At 42.7% G+C, this 27,765-nt stretch overlaps 1 protein-coding gene, 1 long non-coding RNA gene and 1 pseudogene across 3 annotated transcripts in view; 2 read left to right on the plus strand and 1 right to left on the minus strand.

Annotated features, from left to right (window-relative positions):
* The window catches only part of LOC126484197 (uncharacterized), a 641,002-nt gene that overhangs the window by 131,705 nt on the left and 481,532 nt on the right, over window positions 1–27,765 (minus strand). The gene's annotated exons all lie outside the window — the stretch shown is intronic.
* Window positions 1–27,765, plus strand: part of LOC126484196 (peroxiredoxin-6-like) — a 145,568-nt gene that overhangs the window by 16,417 nt on the left and 101,386 nt on the right. The window contains exon 2 of the mRNA XM_050107610.1: window positions 25,124–25,280. Coding sequence (XP_049963567.1) covers window positions 25,124–25,280 — 157 coding nt within the window. The remainder of the gene's footprint in view (window positions 1–25,123; window positions 25,281–27,765) is intronic.
* On the plus strand, window positions 26,123–26,240 carry LOC126485772 (5S ribosomal RNA; annotated as a pseudogene).

Genomic DNA, 27,765 nt, shown 5'->3' on the forward strand with positions numbered 1-27,765 from the left:
AGCCTTCTGTGATGATGTGGGCTCGATCGCTGGTCTCGACCGTCTTTCGTAGCCTGGTGCTTACTAACTCTATTATTCCACAGACGTCTCTGATTTTTCCCTACAAGTGCTTTACTTTTAGTTTAAAGGCTGCAGTCCATTCGAGTGCGGCAGTCTTCCCGTAGTTAGCGCGTACGGTAACAGTGAGTGTGTTTACAAATAACGTCACGGGTGCTCTTCCGATCGGTACAGGAACAGTCACAATAGCAACACACCTGCACGTCATATCTGGATGTTGCAAAAAAAAAAAAAAAAAAAAAAAAAAAAAAAAAAAAAAAAAAAAAAAAAAAACTTTTGTTGATGTGTGTCTAAATTTTTCCTTAATCTGAAATTTATTACTTCATTATAAAAATGCATGTGACATTCCACATCGTCACACGGGTGATGGTGACACAAAATGTAGCGAGAGTGTCATTTGTTGATTGTAGACATCAAGGCAGTTCTTAGCCCGTTATTTTACAATTACCGTCCAACATGATAAATTTGTTGTGATGTGGGGTGGCCCAGGGATCAGTGCTGTTCCTTATTTATATAAATGATATGTCCTCTAGTACTACAGGTAATTCTAAAATATTTCCGTTTGCTGATGACTCTAGCTTGGTAGTAAAGGATGTTGTGTGACCCATTGGCTCTGTTTCAAATAGTGCAGTACGTGACATAAGTTCATGGCTTGTAGAAAATAAACTAACGGTAAATCACAGTGAGACTCAGTTTTCACAGTTTCTAGCACAATTCAACATAACCCGATGTTTTAATTTCACAAAATGGGCATACGATTAGAGAAACTGAACAGTTCCAATTTCTAGGTGTTCAGATAGATAGTTAACTGTCGTGGAAAGCCCATTTTTAGGATCTTTTTCAAAGACTTAATGCTACCATTTTTACTATTCGAACGGTATCTGAAGTGAGTGATAGTTCGACACGAAAATTAGTCTGCTTGGCTTATTTTCATTCGCGTGTGGCGTATGGTGTTATATTTTGGGGTAAGTCTTCCCATTCTCATAGGATATTTTGGGCTCAGAAATAGGCAGTTCGGGCAATAAGTGGTGTAACCAGAATGAGATTTTCACTCTGCAGCGGAGTTTCTCATTCTGGAAACATCCCCCAGGCTGTGGTTAAGCCATGTCTCAACAATATCCTTTCTTTCAGAAGTGCTAGTCCTGCAGATTCGCAGGAGAGCTTCTGTAAAGTTTGGAAGGTAGGAGACGAGGTACTGGCAGAAGTAACGCTGTGAGCATGGGGCGTGGGTCATGCTTGGGTAGCTCACTTTGTAGAGCACTTGCCCGCGAAAGGCAAAGGTCCCGAGTTCGAGTCTCGGTCCGGCACACAGTTTTAATCTTCCAGGAACTTTAAGTAAGTGGTGTAAGTTTGCGAATTCTTGTCTACCCCTGTTCATTAGTCTGGATATTCTGATAACGGCCTCTCAATATATATATTCTTTACTGTCGTTTCTTGGTAACAATGCCAGCTTCTTCCCAAGAATTAGCAATTTTAACTCATTTAATACTAGCCAGAAATCCAATCTGGATTTGGATCGCACTTTCTTGACTCTTGTGCAGAAATGTACGCAGTGTACTGCTGCATCCATATTCAACAAGCTACCACAAGAATTCAAAAATATTAGCAGTAATCCACGCGCTTTCAAATCGAAACTGAACAGTTTCCTCCTTCTTTTCTGTCGAGGAGGTCCTTGGAAAATTGATCTGATTCCTGTGTTATATTGTTGATTGCGTTTACATAAACTTATGGCTTGTCTTTTTTGGGTTCATAAACATTTTATTTGATCTGTTATTACTTTTGTGCTGCAATTTCATGTGTTGACACGTTCCATGACCTTGGAGATTTGCTCCTCAATTTGATCCTACGGAACTAGGCGTAAATAAAATTTAAATAGTATAAACCCCCTTTTGTAAGGAATGGGCCTCAAACTTCAACCTAGGTTTTGTTCATGGCTTGCGTATATCTCTACAGGGGAATTGCCAGCATGATTCCATGAACAAAGACTGGACGTAGTCTGTCCTCCTTCCACAACTGAACTACTGGACAGTGCCTAATGACGTCTGTGCCGTTGTTTTACATGGTAGTTAGCAGAATGCCCTCAATCAGTCCTAAAGCTTAATGTACTAAAACAAAATTTGCTAAAGAGGCACATTAAAACATTGCTACCGAGTTCACTGCTGACCTGTCTCCGTCTATGTTTACGTTCAGTGAAGATAGGAAACGCTGCTCACGGTAAGACTACATAAACTTTTGTATCTACTGAGATGTGGCTGTTTGAAATGCGGCTGTTAACTATCTCCCGTGTTCTGTGGACTTTTAACGTTTCTCGACATGTTATGTGCCGTATGTACGGTACACTGCATGGATGTCGTTACCGCAGTCGACAATCATTCCTACTTCACTATCTACGACTATCAGTCGATAGCCGCACTGCCTCATGTGATGTCAGAATTTAAAATGTAGGGTGTACATGCCTCGGAAAACTGGGACGCATGTCAGTCTAAATGAACTAAGAAGTTGCCGACCTAGCTGGAAAAGCAACGGCTTTGAATGCACTCGTGAAGTAGCTCGTTTGACGTGCGCGCACTGGAAACATCTGGCGCTATCAGGAGTAGCTGTGCTTGTTGTTTACAGCAGAACGTAACGTTCATGGATGCCGTAACTCACACGAGTCCTTGGTACCGTCTTTTCACATAGTGGTACTGTGTCTGCGCATGTGCTGGACAATGGTTTTCTTTTTTGTTCTATTAAATGTCGATTGTTTTGTTTCTTTTCTATGTTGTTGTTGTGGTCTGTTTTGTTTTCAGCGCCTACACCTCGCCGTTCGGCATGTCTCGCAATGTTGCACCAGCGAAATCAAAACTAAACTTCATTGTCAAACTAAATTTCTATCCACTACGCTATTACCTTTCGTTTGCTAAGTTCTAAAGGAAAGGTACAAGATTGATGTTCGACGCATAACGTTTGTAGTTTTGTCAGTAGTGGCCTTATCATGCAGACACGATATTCTTTAGAGGCTTGGCTCACAAACCTACATTATCTACCTGAAATTTTATGAATTACAACAGCATTGAAAACCTTAACCTTCCTAACGTCTTTCTGGAGCTCAACTTTCGAGAAAGCTATGAAAGTTCATCGTGAAACAGAAGTCGTCTTTATATACATTCTGAAAGGCGCTCTCCTTTCTAACTCTTGTCACAACTAAGCATCACTTTGTGAAGTGGTTTCTGGCTTTTCCCAAGGTGACGTTAAAGATCCCTCTGCTGTTCCTCATCTGTATAAACGATTTAGGAGACAATCTGAGGAGACGACTTAGATTGTTTGCAGATGATGCTTTTGTTTATCGTCTAGTAAAGTCGTTAAAAAATCAAACAAATTACAAAACGATTTAGAAAATATATATGTGTTAAGAAAAAAATTCTCACTCTACAGCGGAGTGTGCGCTAATATGAAACTTCCTGGCAGATCAAAACTGTTGTAATCTGCCAGGAAGTTTCATATCAGCGCACACTCCGGTGTAGAGTGAGAATTTCATCCTAGAAACATCCCAAATGGTTCAAATGGCTCTGAGCACTATGGGACTCAACTTCTGAGGTCATTAGTCTCCTAGAACTTAGAACTAGTTAAACCTAACTAACCTAAGGACATCACAAACATCCGTGACCGAGGCAGGATTCGAACCTGCGACCGTAGCGGTCTTGCGGTTCCAAAACATCCCATATGCTGTGGCTAAGCCATGTCTCCGCAATATCCTTTCTTCCAGGAGTGCAAGGTTCGCAGGAGAGCTTCTGTGAAGTTTGGAAGGTACGAGACGAGGTACTGGCGGAAATAAAGATGTGAGGACGGGGAGTGAGTCGTGCTTGGATAGTTCGGTAGAGCACTTGCCCGCGAAAGGCAAATGTCCCGAGTTCGCGTCTCTGTCCGGCACACAGTTTTAATCTGCCAGGAAGTTTTATATATGTGTTGTTGTTGCTGCGGTCTTCAGTCCAGAGACTGGTTTAATGCAGTTCTCCGTGCTACTCTATCCTGTGAAAGCTTCTCCTTTTCCAAGTAACTACTGCACCCTACATTCTTCTGAATCTGCTGAGTGTATTCATCTCTTCGTCTCCCTCTGCAATTTTTACCCTCCACGCTGCCCTTCCATGTTAAATTGGTGAACCCTTGATGCCTCAGAACATGTCCTCCCAACCGATCCCTTCTTCTAGACTAGTTGTGCCACAAATTCCTCTTCTCCACAATTCTATTCAATACCGCCTCATTAGTTATGTGATCTACCCAACGAATCTTCAGCATCCTTCTGTAGCACCACATTTCGAAAGCTTCTATTCTCTTCTTGTCCAGACTAGTTATCGACCACCTTTCATGTCCATACATGACTGCAATCCATACAAATACTTTCAGAAAAGAGTTCCTGAGACGTAAATCTATACTCGATGTTAACAAATTTCTCTTCTTCTGAAACGCTTTTCTTGCCATTGCCAGTCTACGTTTAATATCCTCCCTACTTTGACCATCATCAGTTATTTTGCTCTCCAAATAGCAAAACTCATCTACTACTTTAAGTGTCCCATTTCCTAATCTAATTCCCTCAGCATCATCTTATTTAATTACACTACATTCCATTATCCTCGTTTTACTTCTGTTGATGCTCATCTTATATCCTCCTTTCCAGACACTGTCCATTCCGTTCAACTGCTCTTCCAGGTCCTTTGCTGTCTCCGATAGAATTACAATGTCATCGGCAAACCTCAAAGTTTTTATTGCCTCTGCGTGGATTTTAATTCCTACCCCAAATTTTCTTTTTCTTCCTTTACTGCTTGTTCAATGTATAGATTGAATAACATTGAGGATAGGCTACAACACTCCCTCACTCCCTTCCCAACCACCGCTTCCCTTTCATGTCTCTCGGCTCTTATAACTGCCATCTGGTTTCTGTATAAATTGTAAATAGCCTTTCGTTCCCCGTATTTCGCCCCTGCCACCTTCAGAATTTGAAAGAGAGTATTCCAGTCAACATTGTCTACAAATATTGGAAACGTAGGTTTGTCTCTCCTTCATTTATCTTCTAAGATAAGTCGCAGGGTCAGTACTGCCTCACGTGATCCAACATTTCTACGGAAGCTGATCTTCCCCGAGGTCGGCTTCTACCAGTTTTTCCATTCGTCTGTAAGGAATTCGTATCAGTATTTTACAGCAGTGACTTATTAAGCTGGTAATTCGGTAATTTTCTTTTGGGTTGGAATTATTATATTCTTCTTGAAGTCTGAGGGTATTTCGCCTGTCTCATACCTTTGGCTTACCTGACGGTAGAGTTTCGTCGGATCTGGCTCTCCCAAGACTATCAGTAGCTCTAATGGAATGTTGTCGAATCCCTGGGCCTTGCTTTGACTTAGATCTTTCAGTGCTCACTCAAATTCTTCACGCAGTATCGTATCTCCCATTTCGTCTTCGCCTACGTCCTCTTCCATTTCCATAATATTGCCCTGAGGTACGTCGCCCTTCTATATACCCTCTACACACACCTTCCAACTTTCTGCTTTCCCTTTTTTGGTTACAACTGGTTTTCCATCTGAGCCCTTGATATTCATACAAGTGGTTCTCTTTTCTTCAAAGGTCTCTTTAATTTTCCTGTAGGCAGTATCTATCTTACCACAAGTGATCTGCTCCATTAATCCTATCTGGTAAGGATTCCACGCCGCACAACAAGATTACAAAAGAGGACCGTCAAGAGTAGTGTATGCAGTTTCTTAGAAGGTCTGTTACATTTTCCAAGTGTTCTGCCAATAAAACGCAGCATTTGGTCCTCCTTCCCAACAACATTTTCTACGTGTACTTTTGAATTTAATTTGTTCGTAATTGTAATTCCTAGGTATTTAGTTGAATTTACGGCCTTTAGATTTGACTGATTTATTGTGTAATCGAAGTTTAGCGGATTCCCTTCAGCACTCATGTGGATGACCTTACACTTTTCATTATATAGAGTCAACTGCCAATTTAAGCACCATACATACATCTTCCCGCCATGAACCATGGACCTTGCCGTTTTTGGGGAGGCTTTCGTGCCTCAGCGATACAGATAGCCATACCGCAGGTGCAACCACAACGGAGTAGTATCTGTTGAGAGGCCAGACAAACGTGTGGTTCCTGAAGAGCGGCAGCAGCCTTTTCAGTAGTTGCAGGGGCAACAATCTAGATGATTGACTGATCTGGCCTTGTAACATTAACCAAAACGGCCTTGCTGTGCTGGTACTGCGAACGCCTGAAAGCAAGGGGAAACTACGGCCGTAATTTTTCCCGAGGGCATACAGCTTTACTGTATGCTTAAATGATAATAACGTCCAGCTGAGTAAAATATTTCGGAAGTAAAATAGTCCTCCATTCGAATCTCCGGGCGGGCATTTCTCAGGAGGACGTCATTATCAGGAAAAAGAAAACTGGCGTTATACGGATCGAGGCGTGGAATGTCATTCCCTTAATCGGCTAGGCAGGGTAGAAAATTTAAAAAGGGAAAATGATAGTTTAAAGTTAGATAGAGTGGGAATTAGTGAAGTTCGGTGGCAGGAGGAACAAGACTTCTGGTCAGGTGAAACAGAGTTGTAAATACAAAATCAAATAGGGGTAATACATTAGTATGTTTAATAATGAATAAAAAGGTAGGAGCGCGGGTCAGCTATTACGAACAGCATAGTGAACCCATTATTGTAGCCAAGAGAGACACGAAGCCCACGCCTACCACAGTAGTACAAGTTTATATGCCAACTAGCTCCGCAGATGACGAAGAGTTTGAAGAAATTAATCAGATAGTGAAGGGAGACTAAAATTTAATAGTCATGGGGGACTGGAATTCGATAGTAGATAAAGGAGGAGAAGGAAAAGTAGTAGGTTATTATGGAATGGGAGCAATGAATGAAAGAGGAAGCCGCCTGGTAGAATTTTGCACAGAGCATAACTTGATCATAGATAATATTTAGCCGGCCGTTGTGGCCGAGCGGTTCTAGGCGCTTCAGTCCGGAACCGCGCGCCTGCTACGGTCGCAGGTTCGAATCCTACCTCGGGCATGCATTTGTGTGATGTCCTTTGGTTAGTTAGGCTTAAGTAGTTCTAAGTCTAGGGGACTGATGACGTCAGATGTTAAGTTCCATAGCGCGTAGAGCCATTTGAACATTTGGTTTAAGAATCATGAAAGAACGTTGCATACGTGGAAGAGGACTGGAGACACTGGAAGGCTTCAGATAGATTGTGTAGTGGTAATACAGAGATTTAGGAACCAGGTTTTTAATTGTAAGAGATTTCCAGGGGCAGACGTGGATTCTGACCCCAATCTATTGGTTATGAACTGTAGATTAAAACTGAAGAAACTGCAAAAAGATGGGAATTTAAGGAGACGGGACCTGGATAAACTTAAAGAACCAGAGGTTGTAGAGTGCTTCAGGGAGAGCATTAGGGAACGATTGACAAAAATGGGGGAAAGAAATACAGTAGAAGAAGAATGGGTAGCTTTGAGAGATGAAATAGTGAAGGTAGCAGAGGATCAAGTAGGTAAAAAGACGAGGCATAGTAAAAATCCTTGAGTAACAGAAGAGATATTAAATTTAATTGATGAAAGGAGAAAATATAAAATTGCAGTAAATGAATCAGGCAGATAGGAATACAAACGTCTCAAAAATGAGATCGACAGGAAGTGCAAAATGGCTAAGCAAGGATGGCTAGAAGACAAATGTAAGAATTTGGAGGCATATGTCACGAGTGGTAAGATAGATACTGCCTACAAGAAAATTAGAAAGACCTTCTTTGGAGAAAAGAGAACTACTTGTATGAATACCAAGAGCTCAGATGGAAGACCAGTTCTAAGCAAAGAAGGGAACGCAGAAAGTTGGAAGGAATATACAGAGGCTCTAATCAAGGGCGATGTACTTGAGGGCAATATTGTGGAAATGGAAGAAGACGTAGGTGAAGATGAATTGGGAGATACGATAGTGCGTGAAGAATTCGGCAGAGCACGGAAAGACGTAGGTCAAAACAAGGCCCTGGGAGTAGAAAACATTCCATTAGAGCTACTGATAGCCTTGGGAAAGCCAGGCACTTAAAGTAGTAGATGAGTTGTGCTATTTGGGGAACAAAATAACTGATGATGGTTGAAGTAGAGAGGATACTAAATGTAGACTGGCAATGGCAAGGAAAGCGTTTCTGAAAAAGGGAAATTTGTTAATATCGAGTGTAGATTTAAGTGTCAGGAAGTATTTTCTAAAAGTATTTGTATGGAGTGTAGTCATTTATGGAAGTGAAACATGGACGATAAATAGCTTGGACAAGAAGAGAATAGAAGCTTTCGAAATGTGGTGCTACAGAAGAATGCTGAAGATTAGATGGGTAGATCACGTAACTAATGAGGAGGTATTGAATAGAACTAGGGAGAAGAATAATTTGTAGCACAACTTGTCTAGAAGAAGGGATCGGTTGGTAAGACATGTCCTGAGGCATCTAGGGATCTCCAATTTAGTATCGGAGGGCAGCGTGGAGGGCAAAAATCATAGAGGGAGATCAAGAGTTGAATACACTGCACAGATTCAGAAGGATGTAGGGTGCAAGAGTTACTCGGAGATGAAGAAGCTTGCACAGGATAGAGTAGCATGGAGAGCTGCATCAAACCAGTCTCTGGACTGAAGACCACAACAACAGCAACAACAACAACAACATGGCCCTTTGTCTATTCCGCCAATTGTTTCTTCGTTTCATTTATATACATTCAGATTTATTCCCACGCTTAATGCAGTCACCACAGTAGCGGAGACTGATGCTGAATTTCCTCTGTGCTACATTAATTTATACGTTAAATAGTCACTTTATAGTCTTATTATGCTTCGTGATATGAAGCACCTTTCTTGTTTCTAACTGAACTTCTTCCATCCTGGAAGTACCTGGAACTCTATTCCTGTCACTTCCATTTTACAGATCTTCAAGAAAAAAACACAGACTATTTACTAATTCTACATTAAAAAGCCTTCAGACTGTGCGCAGGACCCCGGCTCAACGCTGAGCTCATCACACTTCTCCATTCATGCGCCTTAGAAACTGCTTCCGAATGTGAGTTCCAGACTTTTCCCAAGATCGTCCTACTACCTAAATTTACCTCTGTTCACCGCTCATCCTTCTAATTTGCCAACGACTCTGTACCGCACACACCTCTATTATCTCTTTCTTCCTTTCTGTACCAACAGTTTTTTCTCCATCCTCTTATCTGTAAGTGTGGCCATTTATTGTAAATCTTAGGTGGAACAACAAGAAAAAGGAGAGAAAGGATTAGAGGGCACTAAAATGGGAAAGGGACTGAAATGTATGAAAGGAAATCATGAGGAGAGTCTCGCTCGTGTCGTATTTTCTGCCACTAGATGCAGCCACAGTCACTTTGCCAAGTAGAGCACGGCAGCGAAAGTGTAAAATGTATATTTTCGGTTTGTTCTTTAGTTTGTTATGGGTATGCATTTTTCGTCAGTGGAACAAAAAATTGTGCCCAGTTGTTGAAAGAAAGCAGAGTGACACCATTCTACAATAAGAGTAGCATTATGCTTTATATCCATCTGTTGTAGCATCTTAGAACACTCTGAGCTCAAACATAATGAGATATGGTGAACAGAATGAGCACCTTCATACCAACCACCATGCATTACGAAAAAATCGGTCACGCGAAACCCAAACCGTGCTCTTTTCCGTGACACCCTGAAAGCCGTGAATCAAAGCAGTCAGGTAGATGCTGTATTTTTTGAGGTCTGAAAAGCGTTTGACTCAGTATCACACTTCAGCTTATAGTCGAAAATACTATCGTATAGGGTATCGAGGTACATTTCTGACTGAAACGAGAATTTCTTGGTAGGGAGGGTCAACTGTAAAGGTGTAGCTGTAGGGAGTCCACATAAATAATTTTTTCCTATTATTTAGTTACATTCGTTTTTTTCAGCCATAAATGTCAATATATCCAGATATTACAGGAACGTAGATGTTTCAATATATCCCTATGTATCTTTACGGTCGGCTGTTGAAGCTGAACAATCTAGTGGTAGGGCGGTGACAAGAAGAACTCTGATTGCTGACACTGTGGCGTGGTTGGTGCGTTGGTTTTCTTCTGTGAAGACACGGATAAAACATTTTTAAACCAATATGTGCACCATATCGTTTGAACTGAAAAAAGACAGTGTTTCATATTGAATAAACTGTAAACTGTGATCTCTCTCTCTCTCTCTCTCTCTCTCTCTCTCTCACACACACACACACACACACACACACACACACACACACACACAACGATGCTAATGAACACGTTTCATGCGCAGCACTAACCAAACGCTACTGGATACTTCCGCACAAAACGCGTCTCACCGTCCCATATACAGTTACCATAACCACAGAGATCGGCTTACATTACATAAGCTTCGCATGGCATTGCGTGACACCCAATTTTCGAAGGTTGCAATTTATTGATGTGAGTGGATCACGACAGTTATAGATATAAAGCTGTATCCCAGAGTCATATCATAACGCAATGGTTATCGTATAAACGTCACGAGCAGAAGGTTAGAATCTCGTCACATGCAGCGAATTTCTTTTATTACTAAATCTAATCAAAACAATTTGATTATAACTTTTATTCAGTTAATTGCTACAAGTGTGGTAACCAATGATAGCGAGAAATTACAGTTTACTTAACGTAAAAACTAGTTTTCTTTGACGTCATGAGTTTGCTCGTACGAGATTAGTTTTAATCGTTGGGAACAAAGCGATCGTGATTTTAGTTCTGCCGCAGATTGTTGTCCGCCGGTTTCTCAGATACACTGCACTTCATGAGATTGTGGCTAGCGTAAGAAGTAAGTTTAAATTCAGGGCTACAAAACGAGTCGTCTGCCGCAGTTCAGTCACTGGTCACTTAAAATCAGCTATCGACAGAGCCTTTCCCATTTCCGACATACCTCGCGGCCGCCACTCAAAACATTCCTCCACGTTACACATTAACAGCATTTCGATGTTAGGCAACGAAGACCTCGTAACTCAATCTGTCCGCGAAATCCTCTTAATTCCAGTAACTAATACTACATTACGAAAGAGAGATTTAAAAGTGTACAGAATTCTCTAATCTGTCAATAACTAGGCTTCTACTACATAATTACAGATGTAGCAGCGTTATCAGTATCACCTTATACAATTTTTAAGAAATCGTGTTTTCTTCTCCTGCAAAATTTAACAAAATAGAGTTACGAGGTTTTCACTGCCTACAATCGATTTGTGAAATGACACGGCTGGTTTGTGTCTCACCCTTAACAGAGCATAGCTAGTACCCGATGTTGCGACACCGTAGTGGCAAGTGACAGACGTAAGCTATCAAGTAATTTTAATCGGACTACTGTTTATTTTCGTTGCTTCTTACGGCTTCATCATGGTTTTCTGATATTTGATTGATGGTACTGTCTAGCAGACGACTCCTAATAACCTTGCCGTCAGACAGCGGTATCTTCAACACTTTTCCTTCCTCTGTTACACCACGAAAAGCGCAAGCACGACGTAAACAAGACTCACAACTGTTACGCCACTTTTACCGACTTATGCAGCAAGGTTTACACTAGAGTTTAAATCATACCACAGTCTTCTAGCCTTATGATTCTCGAGAGATTAACTTTTAACTCAGCAAAGTTTTATGAAATCCTGAAAATATCCATTGCAACTAATTAAAGTAAATTAAATATACTTCCAGTCAACCAAATTTTATAAATTGTACACAATGTCAATCAGCAAATTCCGAATAATGTTTCTGCATAAAAAATTTTAGCCGCTCTACGAAAAAATTGCCGTTGCAGCACTGTTGTTGTGGTCTTCAGTCCTGAGACTGGTTTCATGCAGCTCTCCATGCTACTCTATCCTGTGCAAGCTTCTTCATCTCCCAGTACCTACTGCAACCTATATCCTTCTGAATCTGCATAGTGTATTCGTCTCTTGGTCTCCCTCTACGATTTTTACCCTCCACGCTGCCCTGAAATACTAAATTGGTGATTCCTTGATGCCTCAGAACATGTCCTAGCAACCGATCCCTTCTTCTAGTCAAGTTGTGCCACAAACTCCTCTTCTCCCCAATTCTATTCAATACCTCCTCATTAGGTATGTGATCTACTCATCGAATCTTCAGCATCCTTCTGTAGCACCACATTTCGAAAGCTTCTATTCTCTTCTTGTCCAAACTAGTTATCGTCCACCTTTCATGTTCATACATGGCTACACTCCATACAAATACTTTCAGAAACGACTTCCTGACACTTAAATCTATACTCGTTGTTAACAAATTTCTCTTGCCATTGCCAGTCTACATTTTATATCCTCTCTACTTCGACCATCATCAGTTATTTTGCTGCCCAAATAGGAAAATTCTTTTATTACTTTAAGTGTCTCATTTCCAAATCTAATTCCCTCAGCATCAATCGACTTAATTCAACTACATTCCATTATCCCCTTTTTGCTGTTGTTGACGTTCATCTTATATCCTCCTTTCAAGACACTGTCCATTCCATTCAACTGCTCCTCCAAGTCCTTTGCTGTCTCTGGCAGAATTACAGTGTTAGTTGCAGCAGTATCAATTTATAAATGTAGTGATTACTCCACCTCTATCTTCACAAAGTTTCTGCATTTGGTGAAATAATAGTCATACTTGCACACATTCAGTGTTCAAAATGGCTCTGAGCACTATGCGACTTAACTTCTGAGGTTATCAGTCGCCTAGAACTTAGAACTAATTAAACCTAACTAACCTAAGGACATCACACACATCCATGCCCGAGGCAGGATTCGAACCTGCGACCGTAGCGATCGCTCGGTTCCAGACTGTAGCGCCTAGAACCGCACGGCCACTCCGACCGCCACATTCAGTGTATCTGACAAGTTTAGCAGAATCTGATTCCCCCCCAAGTTTCGCAGATTCTGATTCCCCACGTACTAACTGTGTCAAATGAACAGTTTTTCCAGCTCGCTATTGTGCTGTGAGCGCGCTAACCTACCATAAGCTTGCTTTGATCTTATTGGCTGAGAATCGCAGGCCACGCAGTATTCGAAGTTGAAAGCTGGTACACCTCTTTTGGGTTGATCTTTTAACAATATTACGCGAGTTACATGGGTTCCGAGCGACAGCGTCATTCAGAGACATTGATACTACGTACTTGTGAAACTATTTTTAATGTCAGAAAACAAAATTTGTATAATTTTCTTCGGCCTGGAAATTAGAAATTTGTGGTAAGGTCTTATGGGACCAAACTGCTGAGGTCATGGGTCCCTACGCTTACGCGCTACTTAATCTAACTTAAAATAACTTACACTAAGGACAACACACAAATGTTTCAAATGGCTCTGAGTACTATGGGACTTAACATCTGAGGTCATCAGTCTCCTAGAACTTAGAACCACCTAAACCTAACTAACATAAGGACACCACACATTCATGCCCGAGGCAGGATTCGAACCTGCGACCGTAGCGGTCACGCGGTTCCAGACTGAAGCGCCTAGAACCGCTAGGCCACTCCGGCCGACCGACAACACACACACACCCATGTCCGAGGGAGGACTCGAACCTCCGACGTGAAGGGCCGCGCAATCCGTGAATGGCACTTCAGACCGCACAGCTACCGCGCGCTGGCTTCATGCTGGTTTTGCATGTTTGAATGATCGTGCAGGGTGAGTAGATGAATACAGTTTTTTGCTTTTGAATTACACAATAAACTTAATTTCATTCTTTTTGTGCAGAATCCCATACACAGGATTAATCTCTGTTAATTAACATATTTATGTTCATTCGGTAGAATAGAGAGATTAAGTCAAAACATAACCACACGCTCATTTTCACTATATACGAGGCGAATCCAATAAGCAATGCAAGACATTCCTTTTCTCGGTCAATTTCGGTTCAAAAATCCGAAATTTGGTGTTGGACATCACAAAATATTTTCACTTCAGTCGATATATGTAGTAAAAAGTTCCGATACGTGGTGGCACTTTACGTAGCCTTCAAAATGGCGCCGGCCGGAGTGGCCGAGCGGTTAAAGGCGCTACAGTCAGGAACCGCGCGACCGCTACGGTCGCAGGTTCGAATCCTGCCTCGGGCATGGATGTTTGTGATGTCCTTAGGTTAGTTAGGTTTAAGTAGTTCTAAGTTCTAGGGGACTTATGACCACAGCAGTTGAGTCCCATAGTGCTCAGAGCCATTTGAACCATTCAAAATGGCACCTTTAACGGAAGTGCGCTCCAAGCAGAGAGCTGTCATTGAGTTTCTTGTGGCGGAAAACCAGAGCATCACAGATATTCATAGGCGCTCACAGAATATCTACGGAGACCTAGCAGTGAACAAGAGCACGGTGAAGCGTTGGGTGAGGCGTCTGTCAACATTGTAACAAGGTGCCGCAAACCTTTCCGATCCCTTGCGTGTCGACCGGCCGCACACATCTGTGATTAGTACAATGTTGGAACTTGCGGACACTCTCATTGGAGGTGATTGACGGATCACAATGAAAGACCTCGCCGGTCAACTAGACGGCTCTGTCGGTATACACACATTTCCACCAGCTGGGGTAGTCATAAGTTTGTGCTCCCTGGGTTCCTCGCCACCTAATTGGGGGAAAAAAACTGACGACCATAAAGAGCATTCATCTGCTTGGCCCAGTGATGGATGTACTCCACGGTAAACAGTACGAGGATGATGGGGAGGTTACTGTTGCGGCGAGGCGTTGGCTCCGATGTCGACCAGCAGAGTGATACCATGCGGCCCTCCCAGTAAGATGGCGTTATGCCGTCGCATTGAACGGAGATTACATTGAAAAATAGAATTTTGTAACCAAAAGAGTGAGGATTAATTAAATATTGGAAGCCTGAATAAAACGAACCCGAATTCAGAAAAAAATGTGTTGAATTACTTATTGAACTTCCCTCGTACGAAACGAACTGCCCTTCTTCGTGTGTTTTCGATGTCCTCCGTCAATGCTATTTCGTAAGGATCCAGCGCCGTGCAGATATGCTACAGAAGAGGCCCGACAAGCGTGGTGTGGGCAGTTTCTTTAATAGGAGGAGGACTAATCCCCATCTGGCCGCCGGCCGGGGTGGCCGAGCGGTTCTAGGCGCTACACTCGGAAACCGCGTGACCGCTACGATCGCAGGTTCGAATCCTGCCTCGGGCACAGATGTGTGTGATGTCCTTAGGTTAGCTAGGTTTAAGTACTTCTAAGTGCTAGGGGACTGATGACCCGAGAAGTTAAGTCCCATAGTGCTCAGAGCCATTTTTTGAACCCATCCGGCCATTCTGAATAGGTTTCCCGTGATTTCCCTAACTTGCTTGAGGTAAATACCGGAATGGTTCCTTCTACATGACCAATATGACTACCTGTCCCATCTCTGTTAAAGTAGACCTGCAAATACGTAAACGCCTCTATCTATGAATTATGTTTTGTTTTTTGTTGTTAACATACTACTCCGTAACATGCCCAGCATCCTCACAACACTGATCCACGGATGAATAAAAATACTACTACTGCTACATGTTGCGAGAGTAAACAAAACAGACGTCTGGACTTAGTAGCGGCAGCCTTCGCAACCCCCACGTACAGTTGCGCCCGGCGCAGCGTGCCGTCGGTCCAAGGCTATTAATGATTCACGACGCACAATTCGATCGTCGCCGTGCCAGCCAACAGTGCGCGTCGAGCCAAATCTCAGTCCCCATTGCCTCCCGCGCACACTGCGCGCTGCCGTTCCATTTGCGCCTATCAGCTTCCATTAGGACTTCCGCCTGACCACGTGCAGTAACTGGATGTGAGGGTCTTGCTAGACAGAGGAAGAACATATCGCCGCAGGAGCAAACCACGTCACAGGATTATCTGAAACGTAGTTCAACATTCGATACCAGCGAAATGCACCAATATCGAGCGCTTCCTTGTTTTCTCTGGCTTTGAAATTCACTGACAATGTGATTGTAGAACCCTGCCTAGTCGTCCAGTACGGAGTGTCTAGGGAAGTTGCTTTCTCGGGTCGCTAGACAAACAATTCAAACAAATCAAATTAATTTTATTACGAAAAATAAATGTTAATTGACAATTACATATATGTGTCGCAATAAAAGGGCGACAGACAAAATAAACAAGCTTCTTCACTTCATACAATTCTACATAGTACAAACGATACGAATGTCCATTCGCATAGAGGCCGCTGCTGCCCCGTAGTCATCCTAGAGAAGTGTCGGTCAGCGTGCAATTGGCTGACGTTTGTCACAGACTGCTCTACCGTTCCCGACTGGCGTGCAGCTCTTGTTTTTACGCCGTAACAGTAATCATACTACTTCAGTATCATTTTCGTTTCGATTCCAAAACTTTTATTACCCTGTAAACTCCATAAGTCAGAAAGGTCCATGGAAGTTACATAATAGGGTTTCGTTTAACGTCTGGTGGAAGTGACAATAGCGACAGATCGCTAATTTAGCTGTGAGGAGCCTAACAACAACAGAAGTGAGCGAAACAGTTGACGCAGTGATCACAGTGATAAATAACAAAGAAGTGAAATAACAAAGAAGTATGTATTCTGTGGATACCTTCAACGAGAACAGTACCATTTTGGTACAGAAGAAAGGTTGTTATCAAATCAAAAGGTGTGACTGTGTGTGTGTGTGTGTGTGTGTGTGTGTGTGTGTGTGTGTGTGTGTGTATGTGTATGTGTGTACGTGGGTTTTGGCCGTCCAAAGACGAGGTGATAAGCGCCCTAGCTAAAATAATCTGACTCGAATAATGGCAAAAATTCGTAAACCTTTAAAACACACAATGCAGACTCTCTCAAAACACGTTACTCAACAGAATTAAAGGATCAGTTTTTAGAGACCCCGTAATTATCTCCACTTGCGGCGCATAACTGTGAAATTTGGCTCAAAGGCACCTATAATCTTCTTCTATAATGCTGCAAAGTAGTGCTGTCCTGCAACGTCAGCCTAGAGCTCGATGACGCTTCAAACTGCAAGATGTCGACATATATAGGCAACTGGAGTCTCAGGGATATCAAGAGGTTGCCTACCTGCAAGCGCCAATACCTACACTATTGGACATTGCTACACCACGAAGATAACGTGCTACAGACGCGAAATTTAACCGAAAGGAAAAAGATGCTGTCATATGCGAATGATTAGCTTTCCAGAGCATTCACACAAGGTTGGCGACAGTGGCGACACCTACAACGTGCTGACATGAGAAATGTTACCAACCTATTTTGTCATACACAAACAGCAATTGACCGGCGTTGCCTGGTGAAACGTTGTTGTGATGCCTCGTGTAAGGAGGAAAAATGCGTACCATCACGTTTCCGACTTTGATAAAGGTCGGATTGTAGCCTATCGCGATTGCGGTTTACCGTATCGCGAAATTGCTGCTCGCGTTGGTCGAGATCCAATGACTGTTAGCAGAATATGGAATCAGTGGGTTCAGGAGGGTAATACGGAACGCCTTGCTGGATCCCAACGGCCTCGTATCACTAGCAGTCGAGATGACAGGCATCTTATCCGCAAGGCTGTAACGGATCGTGCAGCCACGTCTCGATCCCTGACTCAACAGATGGGGACGTTTACAAGGCAACAACCATCTGCACGAATAGTTCGACGACGTTTGCAGCAGCATGGACTATCAGCTCGGAGACGATGGCTGCGCTTACCCTTGACGCTGCATCACAGACAAGAGCACCTGCGATGGTGTACTCAACGACGAACCTGGGTGCACGAATGGCAAAACGTAATTTTTTCGGATGAATCCAGGTTCTGTTTAGAGCATCATGATGGTCGCATCCGTGTTTGGCGACATCGCGGTGAACGCACATTGGAAGCGTGTATTCGTCATCGCCATACTGGCGTATCAGCTAGCGTGATGGTATGGGGTGCCATTGGTTACACGTCTCGGTCACCTCTTGTTCGCATTGACGGCACTTTGAACAGTGGACGTTACATTTCAGATGTGTTACGACCCGCAGCTCTACCCTTCAGTCGATCCCTGCGTAACCCTACATTTCAGCAGGATAATGCACGACCGCATGTTGCAGGTCCTGTACGGGCCTATCTGGATACAGAAAATTTTCGACTGCTGCCCTGGCCAGCACAATCTGCAAATCTCTCACCAATTGAAAACGTCTGGTCAATGGTGGCCGAGCAACTGGCTCGTCACAATATGCCAGTCAGTACTCGTGATGAACTGTGGTACCGTGTTGAAGCTGCATGGGCAGCTGTACCTGTACACGCCATCTAAGCTCTCTTTGACTCAGTGCCCAGGCATAACAAGTCCGTTATTACGGCCAGAGGTGGTTATTCTGGGTACTGATTTCTCAGGATCTATGCACTCAAACTGGGTGAAAATGTAATCACATGTCAGTTTTAGTATAAAACATTTGTCCAATGAATACTCGTTTATCATCTGCATTTCTTCTTGGTGTAGCAATTTTAATGGCCAGTAGTGTATTTTATGGATTGTCTCCGTAAATGTTTATTTTTAAAATTCTTAATAAAGGTGGATACTGCGGAACTTTGCGTTTTGTTCAAGCATATGTCAATTTCTCACTCCTCCGTGATCACGCCACAGGATGACGTGAAAGAGAGGGGCTGGAAAAGGATAAGCACCCTTTTCTGCTTCGGATCATGTTCACATGTCATCGAATGGTAATGAACGGTTCCTAGTGGCTCCAACCTTTACAAGAGATCAAAACTCCGGTCCAAACTCACTGCACTCTCCTGACCGACCCATTTTGTTGTTTCTGCTGCTCTACTGACACTACTCAAAAACACTTTTATTCTGGTGGGTACACCCTCGTGACGTCATTCAGTCATTTCCACATTACCTATGGTTGTGTGGATACTTTTGATCAGATAGCGTACTTCGCACCTACCGCAACATTTCTGCGTCCTGCACTGTACATCTTCAGATGGACAAGCCTTCCCATTATAGCACCTTTATTGAACGTCAGCACCGAAATATGACCTTGACATACAATAAGCATTATCCTCTGTGAGGAATTTTGAATTGATTGACCGTGTGTTAACCTAATGGACAGAGGGTGTCGAACATAAATTTCGTTACTCTTGCCATTAATAGAAAGCTGAAAGACTTTAATTTAGGAAACAATGAAAGTAGTGAAAGTTCTCGTGAATGAAACAATAAACGGTCGCCAGCCTAATTAGGTATAATAATGTGGGAACATTAAGTTCAAAGAATTTAATAATAATTTTGCAAAAAGGACTCTCATTATTTCTCTCTTCATAAAGTGAAATGTACTCACACCACTACAGGACGAACTGAACAGTGATTACAGTAGTTATCATTCGGATAAATTAGCAGTCACAGAAAGATAAATGGTACTTTATTCCTGTTAATAGTAATCATCATCTCAACCATTAACCAATTCAGCACCAAAAGGTTATCAAAGACATCACGAGACTAAGTGAAGCATGACGAGAGTCCGAGTTTAACTAATGCACAAACATCACAAACGTAATAAAATAACACTGTACAAACACTCTTTTAAACTTCCTTTTTTATGAAAGTACTTCAGATACCTTTAGCAAAAGCAATATTTAGTTTAACTTTCTCATCATAGAAAAGAATATAATTGGGACCCAATTGCTCTACAGGCAAATTTTGTAGCTATTTCAGAGACAAATTGTATAACACTAATGTGGCTTTCTAACCCCACTTGAATTTGTTTATAGTATTTCTATACTACTACGAGGGCTATCCACAAAGTACATTACGTTTTCGTTTGTGTCCGTTAGGGGCGGGGCTAGCGCCGCCATCTTGGTGTCATGGCATTCCGCCGCTCAGTCGCCATCCTGCCGTGCTAGTGAGAGGCTCGTGCTGTACTGCGTTGAGTTACTGTGACAGTTTTAAGTGTCAGCGTTAATTGAAAATGCCGCGAAGTGTGAAGTGCGTGCTGTAATAAGGTTTCTGACTGCAAAAAACTGTACACCGATAGCAATCTATCGGCAGCTTTGTGAAGTGTATGGGGACAACATAATCACTGAAGGTGGAATGCGTCAATGGGTCATAAAATTTAAAAATGGCCAAACTAACGTTCACGACGAAGAGCGAAGTGGAAGATCCAGCATAGTGACTGCCGAACTTGTCGAAAAAGTCTAAGCCGCGGTCCGTGAAAACCGTAATTTCACAATAACGGAACTCTCTATGAGTTTTCCACAAATTTCACGAAGTTTGTTGCACGAAATCATTACCGAAAAGCTTGGTTACCACAAGTTTTGTGCAAGATGGATACCAAAAATCTTGACAGAGATTCACAAAAATCAGTGAATGGCTGCAGCGTTAACGTTTTTGGACGCTTACGAGAAAGATTGCGACTCATTACTCGATCGCATCGTTACTGGTGACGAAACATGGGTTAATCATGTGAACTGCGAGACAAAATTGCAGTCAGTGCAGTGGGGCCACACAGATTCCCCCCAAAAACCCAAGAAATGCATGCAGACAATGTCGGCAAGGAAGGTGATGGCGACTGTCTTTTGGGACAGATAAGGTGTGATTTTTGTGGATTTCCTGGAAAGAAGCACTACAATAAACTCTCAAAGGTATTGCCAAACTCTGCACAACCTCAGAAGAGCAATACAAAACAAGCGCAGGGGAAAGTTGGGCTCAAAGATCTTGCTGATTCACGACAACGCCCGGGCCCACACGGCAAATGCCACTCGTGAAGTTCTCGAATCTTTTAAGTGGGAGTTGTTTCCTCATCCGCCGCACAGTCCCGACCTGGCACCGAGCGACTTCCACTTATTCCCAGCAATGAAGACGTGGTTGGCTATGCAGCGTTTTGATGACGACGCACAGCTTCAAGAAGAGGTAACCGCGTGGTTGAAGGCGCAGGCGGCCGAATTTTACGACGAAGGAATTTCCAAGCTCGTCCATCGCTACGACAAGTGCCTTAATTTAAATGGCAACTATGTAGAAAAGCAGTATTTAAGTGTGGCTTTCATCTGTATACAATAAAAAAATTCCAACAGTTTATTTATTTTTAATTCCAAAACGTAATGTACTTTGTGGATAGCCCTCGTATATCAATTTACTCAAATATTATTCTCAAATAAAACTTCAGAAATTAGTTCATGGTAAAAGCCAAAGCAAAAATCAAATTTCCTGTAAGTAAAATTATGTGCCATTTTCATTACCTGTGAAGCAGGTGGTTTAACTAGCAACCTTTATACACTTTAGCACTGAAACTTCGGCACATTCAAAGTAGAAAAATACCACCATTATTCAGAAACAGGATAATCGGTCTTTTGCACGTTTAGGAAAGGACAATAACACGGTTTTATGATCAGGACATTTCCAAAGCTCACGCACATGTTTTTATCACTTGAATTATTATTGAAAAAAAACACACACGCAATCATACTGGCCCATACCACGATGTTGTTGTTGTTGTTGCGGTAATCAGTCGTGAGACTGGTTTGATGCAGACCTCCATGCTACTCTATCCCGTGCAAGCTCCTTCATCTCCCAGTACCTACTGCAGCCTGCATCCTTCTGAATCTGCTTAGTGTATTCATCTCTTGGTCTCCCTCTACGATTTTTGCCCACTCTGCCCTCCAATACTAAATTGGTGATCCCTTGATGCCTCAGAACTTGTCCTACCAACAGATCCCTTCTTCTAGTCAAGTTGTGCCACAAATTTCTCTTCTCTATTCAATACCTCCTCATTAGTTATGTGATCTACCCATCTAATCTTCGGTATTCTACTATAGCACCACATTTCGAAAGCTTCTACTCTCTTCTTGTCTAAACTATTTATCGTCCATGTTTCACTTCCATACATGGCTACACTCCATACGAATACTTTCAGAAACGACTTCCTGACACTTAAATCTATACTCAATGTTAACAAATTTCTCTTCTTCAGAAATGCTTTCCTTGCCATTGCCAGTCTACATTTTATATCCTCTTTACTTTGATCATCATCAGTTATTTTGCTCCCCAAATAGCAAACTCCTTTACTACTTTAAGTGTCTCATTCCCTATTCTAATTCCCTCTGCATCACCCGAGTTAACTCTACTAAATTCCATTATCCTCGTTTTGCTTTTGTTGATGTTCATCTTATATCCTCCTTTCAAGACACTGTCCATTCCGTTCAACTTCCAAGTCCTTTGCTGTCTCTGACAGAATTACAATGTCATCGGCGAACCTTAAAGTTTTTATTTCTTCTCCACGGATTTTAATACCTACTCCGAATTTTTCTTTTGTTTCCTTTATTGCTTGCTCAATATACAGATTGAATAACATCGGGGAGAGCCTACAACCCTGTCTCGCTTCCTTCCCAATCACTGCTTCCCATTCATGTCCCTCGACTCTTAAAACTGCCATCTGGTTTCTGTACAAATTGTAAATAGCCTTTCGCTCCCTGTATTTTACCCCTGCCATCTTCAGAATTTGAAAGAGACTATTCCAGTGAACATTGTCAAAAGCTTTCTCTAAGTCTTCACATGCTAGAAACGTAAGTTTGCCTTTTCTTAATCCAGTTTCTAAGATAAGTCGTAGGGTCAGTATTGCCTCACGTGTTCCAATATTTCTACGGAATCCAAGCTGATCTTCCCCGAGGTCGGCTTCTACCAGTTTTTCCATCCGCCTGTAAAGAATTCGCGTTAGTATTTTGCAGCCGTGACTTATTAAACTGATAGTTCGGTAATTTTCACATCTGTCAACACCTGCTTTCTTTGGGATTGGAATTATTATATTCTTCTTGAAGTCCGAGGGTATTTCACCTGTCTCATACATTTTGCTCACCATTATTGTAAAACACACACACACAAACATACTGGTCCATACCACGATACATGTCTGATTTCCAGAAGTTGGCGGAGCAGTGGCGCAAAAGCGCTGGCAAGCACGTGGCAGCTATCTGGTTTCAGCTCTTGCTGTTTAACGCTCTTTTCAGATTTCTTATTGGCGACGTATTAATCATTTTAGAGCCATTCCATAATACAAGAGCACAATATTACAGCCTAAACCACATCTGAGGCAATTTCAACATAAATTGGCACTCACGGTATTGACTGTACAACTGCTGGCCACTGACTACGTAATGTGCTCTCTCTCTCTCTCTTGCCACCTAGATTGACCGCCAAACCCACCTTTTCCCGCGCGCCAACCCCTTCCGTAGTGGAGGGGATTCCCTACACCTTTTCCATTATATAATCCAACTTTCCAAAGTACACTACTGGCCATTAAAATTTCTACACCAAGAAGAAATGCAGATGATAAACGGGTATACATTGGACAAATATATTATACTAGAACTGACTCGTGATTACATTTTCACGCAATTTGGGTGCATAGTTCCTGAGAAATCAGTACCCAGAACAACCACCTCTGGTCGTAATAACGGCCTTGATATGCCTGGGCATTGAATCAAACAGAACTTGTGTGGCGTGTACAGGTACAGCTGCCCATCCAGCTTCAACACGATACCACAGTTCATCAAGAGTAGTGACTGGCGTATGGTGACGAGCCAGTTGCTCGGCCAATATTGACCAGACGTTTACAATTGGTGAGAGATCTGGAGAATGTGCTGGCCAGGGCAGCAATCGAACATTTTCTGTATCCAGAAAGGCCCCTACAGGACCTGCAGCATGCGGTCGTGCATTATCCTGCTGAAATGTAGGGTTTCGCAGGGATCGACTGAAGGGTGGAGCCACGGATTGTAACACATCTGAAATGTAACGTCCACTGTTCAAAGTGCCGTCAATGCGAACAAGAGGTTACGGAGACGTGTAACCAGTGGCAACTCATGCCATCACGCTGGGTGATACGCCACTATGGCGATGACGAATACACGTTCACCGCGATGTCGCCAAACACGGATGCGACCATCATGATGCTCTAAACAGAACCTGGATTCATCCGAAAAAAATACGTTTTGCCATTCGTGCACCCAGGTTCGTCGTTGAGTACACCATCGCAGGCGCTCCTGTCTGTGATGCAGCGTCAAGGGTAACCGCATCCATGGTCTTTAAGCTGATAGTTCATGCTGCTGCAAACGTCGTCGAACTGTTCGTGCAGATGGTTGTTGTCTTGCAAACGTCCCCATCTGTTGATTCAGGGATCGAGACGTGGCTGCACGATCCGTTACAGCCATGCGGATAAGATGCCTGTCATCTCGACTGCTAGTGATACGAGGTCGTTGGAATCCAGCACGGTGTTCCGTATTACCCTCCTGAACCCACCGATTCCATTATCTGCTAACAGTCATTGGATCTCGACCAACGCGAGCAGCAATTTCGCGATACGATAAACCGCAATCGCGATAGGCTACAATCCGACCTTTATCAAAGTCGTAAAATTGATGGTACGCATTTCTCCTCCTTACACGAGGCATTGCAACGACGTTTCACCAGGCAACGCCGGTCAACTGCTGTTTGTGTACGAGAAATCGGTTGGAAACTTTCCTCATGTCAGCACGTTGTAGGTGCCACTACTGGCGCCAACCTTGTGTGAATGCTCAGAAAAGCTAATCATTTGCATATCACAGCATCTTCTTCCTTTCGGTTAAATTTTTCGTCTGTAGCACATCTTCGTGGTGTAGCAATTTTAATGGCCAGTAGTGTATGAACCAGTATTCAAAGTACAATTTCTCTTTTACGAGCATACGTATTTTATAAAGTTTCATTATTTTTAAACATTATTAAGTTTTTACAATATATACATCATAAACTTCCACTTTCCCTCTGACAATTCAAAGATCTTAACTAGTACAGAACAATCACTTCATAGTTACATACACATAATTACACTGTATAAACTACTGATAATCGATAATGGTGTCGCACCATGACTTTTACTTGCTCAGTCTGTATGCGTTTGCAAATTAGCCAATAATCAGCAACGAAGTTCGACGTCTCGCCCATTTATTGCCACCTCACTTAAAACTGCCCCTGAGGAGCCTCTTGTAAAAGCTCCCAAAGAGGCCTCAAAGTTGCTTGTGTTGAGATGATTCAGTTTTTTCCTCGTGTGTTTGCTGCGAGGTGACGGTGGTGACGGAGTCGTGGTGTGCTTGCAGGTGGTGCATCCTGTTCTCGCACCCGGCGGACTTCACGCCGGTGTGCACCACGGAGCTGGCGCGCATGGCGGAGCGCGCCTACGAGTTCACCAAGCGCGGCGTGCGCATGATCGGACACTCGTGCGACTCCGTGGCCAAGCACCTCGTCTGGCTGCAGGTACGTCACGCCTTTACTTTCATCCAGCTGTTTAACAAACAAGCTTTGCAATATGCTCCAATCATGCCTTACATTTTTACATGTTGGCTGTTCGTTACTGCTACCTCGTCTTTGTTACTACCTAGGTATCGCAAAAGTGATCACACGGCCATCCACGGAATAGGGACGGCGGTTATCGCTGAAAGAACCGTTTTGCGGTTGTACCGGTCTTTTTCTTCTGCAGTTTAAGCTGGCTGTTAAAACTACTCAAAATAACTGGTTTCTGAACTAACAGATTTCTCTTTTTTTACTGCGGTTGTTTTCAGCAATAGACGTAGACTTCGAAGAAAGAATGCAGGAGATCTCGATCGACAGGGCATTGAGACTGTGACAGAAACTGGTCTCATTGTCTCCAGCAATATGGTGAAGGTTAAGGAGACGGTGTGGCAACACAGTGAGCGAAATGTCACAAGCTTGTCACATCCCTGCAGCGACATTTTTTCACCCTGAAGCAACCACAAAATGAGGGTTTCAGTTATCATCCCAAGTTTATAACACGTCAATAAAAATTATAGGTATATATATCAAATTTATTTTCTCTTCCGAGGAACATTATGGATGTTTTCTCCTTATATGATATTGCAAGTTGGTTGTGCCTCCTCCAGTTTCTAATCTTTTCAAGGAAATGGAGCACTGTACGCAAATGCTACCGAACTACATAAATTACTTTGAACCGATTTTCAAGGATCACAGCGAAAAACTACCATATAGACCAGGTAGAGGCTAGTCTTCACATTCTACGTACACTGTCACCGTCTAATAGGTCATGCCACACGTTAATAGGTACAGCGTCGTGCCAGCAAGCCAACGGCCTTGTCGCAGTGGTAACAACGGTTCCCGTCAGATTACCGAAGTTAAGCGTTGTCGGGCTGGGGTAGCACTTGGATGGGTGACCATCTGCTCTGCCGAGCGCTGTTGGCAAGCGGGGTGCACTCAGCCCTTGTGAGGCAAACTGAGGAGCTACTTGATTGAGAAGTATCGGCTCCGGTCTCGGAGAGTGCTGTGCTGACCACATGCCCCTCCATGTCCGCATCCAGTGACGCCTGTCGGCTGAGGATGAGACGGCGGCCGGTCGGTACCGTTGGGCCTTCATGGCCTGTTCGGGAGGAGTTGTGCCGGCAATTCTATCTTTTGTACGTTGCTAGTTTATAACTGTGGACGTTGTAATAAGAATAGCAGTGATCGCTTTTGCCACTTTCTATAATAAGGCAATCGTTCAAATCAGTGGAAGGTTTAAGGATAATCGTTTTCTTAAAAAAAATTTTACTTAAAAACCAAAAATTTTTGCACTGTTGCTATGGCAAATTGATATGCCGGTTTTTTACTCCATCATTACTAAAACATGAAAAAAACCTGTTATAACCAAGACAGAACAAATACTGAAAAGCACCGGTTATTCAGAACTAAAATATCGGTATCGGTTTAAACCGGAAGGTGTTTCCATCTCTACCATGGAATTTAATATTATCCATATGTTGAATGTGAGGTAGCAATTGTTACTTTATCTGTACTAGCTTTGGAAATTATGGGAGTAGGTGTTCACTGGAATGATATTGTGGTTCACCCAGTTGCACTGCATATACAGTGCATAGCAACACATTACTACGCCAGGGCACGAAGACAAGTGTCACGCGACTACTATTGATTCCCACTGCTGATGAAGAGGACATGAACTGGTGTGTGGATGGAGTGTCTCATGAGACTGACAGGGGCAGAAGCGTCCGATTTTAATGCATCACGAGGATCGCTGGTTCCATGTATTTTTTTTTTTTTTTTATGAATGTACCAATGTGCTGATAGAGGTTTTAGTGTTTTAATCAAATCAGCTGTCGACAACGTGATTAGGAGAACAGTGTCTCCCGAAACGTGCTGTTATTTTATGTGAAGTCCAGTTAACCCATTAAGCCCCAAATTAATTTTTTTAATTGAATTTTTTATTCCTGTAATTATAATGTACATACTGTATGAACCTCAATAAGTACAAAAATAGCCAAAGAATATTTATACATGCTGATATAATGGCCGTCCTCAAAATAGGACGCTGGGATCCAACAGTATCGTATAGCATACTAAACTGTATTAAAGTCTTAACTATTTATTTCTTGTGAAAAGGTGCAGAACACTTCACACACAGTGTCAGACGGAATTTACACAATATGTGTTTGGTTTCCCATTGCATTTAGCTCTTACACATCTTCTTTGCGGGCTTCTTTTGTCAATCATATGACCAATTCCATCAAACCTGATGTCTGGTATCACTCTCAACTGACTTGATGGGTATTCCATTGGATGTCCAATATTCGGTCTTCCAGTGTCCAATTTCAGGTATGTAACTGTAACAGCACGTCTGAAATCCAGTGCATTTTTCCCATGTAGTAGTCTGTAGAAGAGCCAGGCATTTACGAGGGCCATTTCCAGCATACGTGTAAATAGGACCCAGTACCAT

Source organism: Schistocerca serialis, chromosome 6 (assembly GCF_023864345.2).
Source record: "Schistocerca serialis cubense isolate TAMUIC-IGC-003099 chromosome 6, iqSchSeri2.2, whole genome shotgun sequence".
Classification (NCBI taxonomy): Eukaryota; Metazoa; Arthropoda; class Insecta; order Orthoptera; family Acrididae; genus Schistocerca; species Schistocerca serialis.